Below are 6,048 nucleotides of genomic sequence, written 5' to 3'. Positions count from 1 at the left end.
GACCCTTGGGGCTGTCGGGGACCCTTGGGGCGCGTGGCCAAGCCCCGGATTTGCTCCACCGCCCGTCGTGACTCCCAGGCGGAGCGAGCCGCTGGGAAGTTGAGGGGCTGGGGTGGGCCCAGAGGAGAGCAACCAAGCTGGTGAGCGGTCTAGGGAACAAGTCTGATGAGGAGCGGCTGAGGGAGCTGGGATTGGTTAGTCTGGAGAAGAGGAGGCTGAGGGGAGACCTTCTCACTCTCTACAACTACCTGGCAGGAGGTTGTAGCGAGGTGGGTGTTGTTCTTTTTCTCCCAAGTTACTAATGACAAGAGAAATGACCTCAAGTTGCACCAGGGGAGGTTTGGGTTAGATATTAGGAAAAATTTCGTCACTGAGAGAGCAGTGAGACGTTGGAACGGGCTGCCCAGGGCAATGGTGGAGTCGCCATCCCTGGAGGTTTTCAAAAAAACACTTCCTGGTTTAGTGGTCTTGGCAGTGTTGGGTGGGTGGTTGGACTGGATGATCCCAGAGGTCTTTTCCAGCCTTAATGATTCTATGAAATGCCGTGTGGGCGGGCATCAGAAACACCGGCTCGTCCCGCTAACGCAGAGCTCAGGCTCACAGAGCTGTGCTTGGGTGCCTTTCTGGTCTTTTTTCTGGTTCAAAAAGTAATTTCAGCCGACTCTCTCTACAGCGTAATGGTCGGATGGTTGCGTAGAAGCAAAGGCTACGACTGTAAACCTTGGATTGATCGCGTGTGCCATCGACAGCCACCACATTAAGTCATTCCCCGGTGCTCCTTCCTTTTCTTCCCATGTTTCCAGCTAAATTGAATTCTTTCAATCTCTCGCTTTTAGGCACCTTCCCCGTTCTGCAGCTGGTTTCCAGACGTATGGGTTCCCTCTCTGATGTTTAAGCAACTTTTGAAGGATGCAGACACAGGCTTCAAGCGCTCGCTTGCTGACGAGGAGGTAAGATCCCCCTCCTGGCTCCTGTGGCCAAGGATCGCATTAATCCTCCGTGCTTGATCTCCAGCTCTCCTCGAAATGCTCACCCCTAGGACCTTCACTCCCTTTCCTGTTAACAGATCTCTGGAAGAACCACTCTCTTCTTTTGAAAAAAAAAAAGAAAAAGCCTCCTGTTCTTTTTCTTAGCCAGCACATCTTTGCGGTAAGCTAGGTTAGAGCGGCGGCTTCGTTTCAGCGGGCTCAGCCTCTCGAGCAATCTGTGTTTTTCTGCATCACTGGTAACTCTCCTCTTTATCTGTCAGCCTGCAAACTTCTGTGCCATTTGCGGGTTTTGTCAGCAGCCATTTTCTGGTCGAGTTCGGGGGAAAACGCAGCCTGGTTGCCAGGCCTGGGCCCGATCTTTGCAGCACTTGCTGTAATTCCATCCAATTGCTCTTGGTTCCCGAGTGGGAATCGTTTGTCAAGATCTTCGTTACTTTTAATCCACTTAATACGGGCTTTTTTAATACTCTCCTGTGCTATTTTTTTGCCTCGGGCTGTCAGGAAGTAATAAATCAAATGTCCTGCGCAGCCTTGCCCCCGTTATGTCTGTGCTGTTGCCTTTTCCATGAAACGCTGAATTTCACCAGAAGGGGGTTTGCATTTTTATCCTTTAATTCCGTATTGATCGCCTGCCCCCAAAGTTCATTATTTTGCCCGCCAACAGCTCGAATTCTGTGCAAGAAGTTGAATAGTTGCGAATACTTGTCTTCTTCCTGGAATTTCCCCAGGTGAAGAATAAATCACTGTGAAGGTCGGAGAGCCAGAGATTCGTCCAGTTCTGGTTTTCGGGTCTTTCACCAAATGTTGTTTTGACGTAAAAATTCCTGTTTCCTAATGCTCGGCAACCTTACATTTGACATCCCCAGAGGGCTGAAAGACGCGTTACCCCTGTGCCGTAACAACACCCAACGGTTCTGCTCGTGCTCAGTGTTTTCCCAGTTTCCCACTTCAGGGGGCACCTGTACCATCAGTGGGTTTTCTTCATCCTAAGACTTCGCAGTGTTGCCAGCCGTGAGTCCCACCGGCCTCCTTATTTTTTTACTATTAGAATGCAGGTTTCTCTTGCTTTCTATCTCGGATCTCTTCTGAAATTTTTGACAGATACCTTTCTTTAGCTAGGCTTTCCTTCTACTCCATCCCCCCTCCCCTACAAAATCCATCCTGATGTCTTTCCTGGCCTCGGAAGGGAGATTTTTAGCCTCTCTCCCTGGGAGACTGACCCTAAGTCTGTAGGAGAGACTGAGCGTCAGATGAGAAGTCAGATGTTCTTCGGCCAAACCTTCTGCTCGGGAGCGCATTTGGTTTGTGAAAGAGCACTGAACGGCTGCTTTTCTCGTTTTGTTTTTTTTTTGCAGCGGACTTCTCAAAAGCCTGCGGAGGAGACGTAGGATCTTCAAGCAGATTGAGGCAGCTGGAGTTTCCCGATAACAGATGACGCCACACACACGCGGTTGTACGTTGGTTGGAAAATTTTAGAGTTTTCTCACTCTGTTGGCTGGATGTTTGCAGCATTTAAGCTCAAGTTGATAAATTCATACGTATTTGGGGGGGATGTGTGTGTTCTTTTCTAGATAAAATTATTTGACCACCATGAGTTGGAGTTTCCTGACCCGTCTGTTAGAGGAGATCCACAATCACTCGACCTTTGTGGGCAAAATCTGGCTGACGGCGTTGATCGTGTTCCGGATTGTCCTGACTGCTGTGGGAGGAGAATCCATCTATTACGATGAGCAAAGCAAGTTTGTGTGCAACACGGAGCAGCCCGGCTGCGAGAACGTTTGTTACGACGCTTTTGCTCCTCTTTCGCACGTCAGGTTTTGGGTCTTTCAGATCATTCTCGTCGCCACCCCGTCCGTGATGTATTTAGGCTACGCCATTCATAAAATTGCCCGGATGGTGGAACACAGCGAAGCCGACAGAAGAATCAGAAGCAAAAGCTTTTCCATGCGCTGGAAACAACACCGCGCCTTGGAGGAGGCCGAGGAGGATCACGAGGAAGACCCCATGATGTACCCGGAGATAGAGCTGGAAAGCGAACGAGAGAACAAGGAGCAGCAGCCCCCTGCCAAAGCCAAGCACGACGGCAGGCGGCGCATCCGGGAGGACGGGCTCATGAAGATTTACGTCCTGCAGCTTCTGGCGAGGACTACGTTCGAAATCGGCTTCCTCGTGGGTCAGTACTTCCTGTACGGCTTCGAGGTCAGCCCCATCTTCGTGTGCAGCAGGAAGCCGTGCCCGCACAGGATCGATTGTTTCATCTCCAGGCCGACCGAAAAGACCATTTTCCTTGATCATGTACGGCGTGAGCTGCATGTGTTTGCTTCTGAACGTCTGGGAGATGCTCCATTTGGGATTCGGCACGATCCGTGACACGTTGAACAACAAGAGAAAAGAGCTGGAGGACTCCGGTACCTACAACTACCCTTTCACTTGGAACACTCCTTCCGCTCCTCCGGGCTACAACATCGCCGTGAAGCCCGAGCAGATGCAATACACCGACCTGTCCAACGCCAAGATGGCCTACAAGCAGAACAAAGCCAACATAGCTCAGGAACAGCAGTACGGAAGCAACGAAGAAAACATTCCTGCCGACCTGGAGACCCTGCAGCGGGAAATCAAAGTGGCTCAGGAGCGCCTGGACCTCGCCATCCAGGCCTACAACAACCAGAACAACCCTGCCGCTTCCAGAGAGAAGAAATCCAAAGCGGGCTCGAACAAAAGCAGCGCCAGCAGCAAGTCGGGCGACGGGAAGAACTCCGTCTGGATTTGACGTCGGCCGAGAACATAACGTCTCGTTTTTCCTTCCGGTTTATCGTAACCAGCAACCCCGTGAATAATGGCTTCCATTAAGTAAACATTTGACTCTGCTTCTTTTCAGGGATACCGTTGGCTAGTGATTCAACCTCTCGGCGAGGGTTTGTACGCATCCTCTAGGATTACAGGACTTCATTCTTCTGTCTTCCGAGTCAGGAGACCAATAGGTATATTTAAATCATTCTCAGTGAACGGTTTATGCTGTATGTACAGTATTCTAGTACATTTATTATGCACAATCTTTTTGTATTTGTACACTGGATCTCTGACGTTACTCTTTTTTTTATATCGATGAGGAGAAAGCAACGGGTAGCTGTTAGCGTTTTGCTAGTTTTCTTACCACGGTCCGCCGTTCCGTCGTCGTTCGTCCATGTTTTAAACGTCGAACTTCCGATGCTGCGTTTCAAAAGTGCCTTGAACCTGCAGACAGCACGGAGGAGCCTCCGGTTATCCGGGCACCCACGGGTGCAGGTCACTGAGCAGCAGAGCAGGGAAACGTTCGGTAAAACGTCTGTTCATGGTGCTCTTGACTCTGTCTTTTACAAAACTGGTGTGCTGCTTAGGAAACGGGAGTGCCATGCGATAGCTACTACGTACTACAGGTTTTCTTCCCCCCCCATCCCCGCCCTTACGGAAAATTACTCCCAGGAAAAAGTATGAGAGTAACGCGCGTTGGGAGTAGGAGCACGCAGAGAGGGCTCCAACCTCCCTGTGGAGAAGGGAAGAGAGACTTCCAGCTCACGTAAAACATCCAAAAACGAGTAAAGAGAAATTGCTGGATTCAGTAATTCCACGTGTTTATGCGATAGCTACGGAAAAGGGTGTTTTTGAGGTCTGCTGTTACGTAACGCCCCACTCCTCAGGGGCACGAAGTTGTTACGATACCTTGTGGGTAAGATTTCTGTCTTTCCCAAAGTAATCTGCTTCGATGGAGTCATGGTAATTTCGTTTCGCCGTGCATTACGCTCGAGGAATAACCTTCCTTCCCCCCCAGCCAGGACACACGAGCTGTCTGTACGAGTTTCTCCAAACCCCTTTCTGAATATCAATGATGCTGCCTTATTCCAGAGCCCTCTTCCTTCCGTCGCGTCTGAGCGATTCAGTTCAGACAGAGCAATACGTATAATTTCGATTTCTGCTTGAGAGACCAGTCAGGTTTGGCATTCTGCGGTTTTGGCATTAATCTTGAATTTATAATTGGAAAAAAGGAGAATGCGCTTTCTGCTGCCTTTGGCGGTGTCTTTTTGGCAAGGATGCGCATTAATGTTCGAGAGGCGCTGAGAAATGCGTTACGCTTTTTGCTACTATTTATGATGCATTCAAGACCTTGCCCTGCTCTCTTTTTTTTTTTTTTCTTTGTTTGTTTGGTTTTTTGTTGGCTTTTCGTGCATTTTAAATCGGTTCAGCGGGGCCTGTTTCAAGCGGGACTGTTCTGTTTCAAGGCTACCTCAGCCCTTAGTGCCCTTGTTGCCGCCTGGTTGGGAGGGAGAAGTCAGGCTCCGCGGAGGACGTGGGTCAACCCCTGCCCCACGGAACGTCGAAGCGTTGACTTTCCGTAAAATTTCAGCCGAGGGGATCCGAGCAGTCACCCTCTCCCCAGGCACTTGCCAAAAATAAGGGTTTTGCTGAGTTGGTTTTGGTCTGGTTTCCTTCTGGCAGGCAGAATTTTGTGCAGGAAAGTTTCGGGGTGACGGCTTTTACGTAAATAACGCAGCAGCTACAGTGCGGGTTTTTAAAAGCTGGGGCAGGGACAGCTCGACAGCTCGCCCGGGACGAGCCGTGCGGGGCGAGAGGGAGTTTATTAATAGCGCTCCTCTAATTAAACGGGAGCCTGACGAGCCCGGAGGTGGGCAGGGAGGCTTCGCCAGCAGAAAGCTGGGAGTGCGATGGAGAAAACTGGGTGGAAAACACGTTGGCTCGAAGTACCAGGGAAAGACGTCGGGAGCCTGGAGATAAACTCCGATGCGTGGCCACAATCCACTCGTTATCCCCCGGCGACATCGCTGCTGCCGGTCCTGTCGGGGTCGCTCTTAACGGTTTCGGAACGGCTGAACGGCGAGAAATGAAAATTCTTTTCCTCGCCGCTCTCTCTCCGTAAGCCGCAGCCATTTCTCGTGAACAAAATCGGTTCGTGACGGCTGCTTGTGTGTGTCCCCCCCGATTTGTGTGAGCCCTTTCCTCATTAATAATCGAGATCGTTACCCGCTTAAAGCTCCCGTCTCGGGTCAGTCCTGTGAGCTGTCGT

The 6,048-nt window shown here is 50.5% G+C and overlaps 1 protein-coding gene across 1 annotated transcript; it reads left to right on the top strand.

Moving 5' to 3' along the window:
• The first annotated feature begins 2,576 nt into the window (after positions 1-2,576).
• Positions 2,577-3,759, top strand: LOC104270571 (gap junction gamma-1 protein-like). Its single transcript, XM_009864978.1, is given in 2 exon segments — positions 2,577-3,274; positions 3,276-3,759. Coding segments are annotated over 2 exon segments (1,179 nt in total). The 5' UTR covers positions 2,577-2,579.
• Positions 3,760-6,048: the final 2,289 nt, after the last annotated feature.

The sequence above is a fragment of the Apaloderma vittatum genome, unplaced genomic scaffold (genome assembly GCF_000703405.1).
Source record: "Apaloderma vittatum isolate BGI_N311 unplaced genomic scaffold, ASM70340v1 scaffold13732, whole genome shotgun sequence".
NCBI lineage: Eukaryota > Metazoa > Chordata > Aves > Trogoniformes > Trogonidae > Apaloderma > Apaloderma vittatum.
Note: the sequence above shows the minus strand (reverse complement) of the source record. Positions and strands in the feature narration are given on the sequence as shown.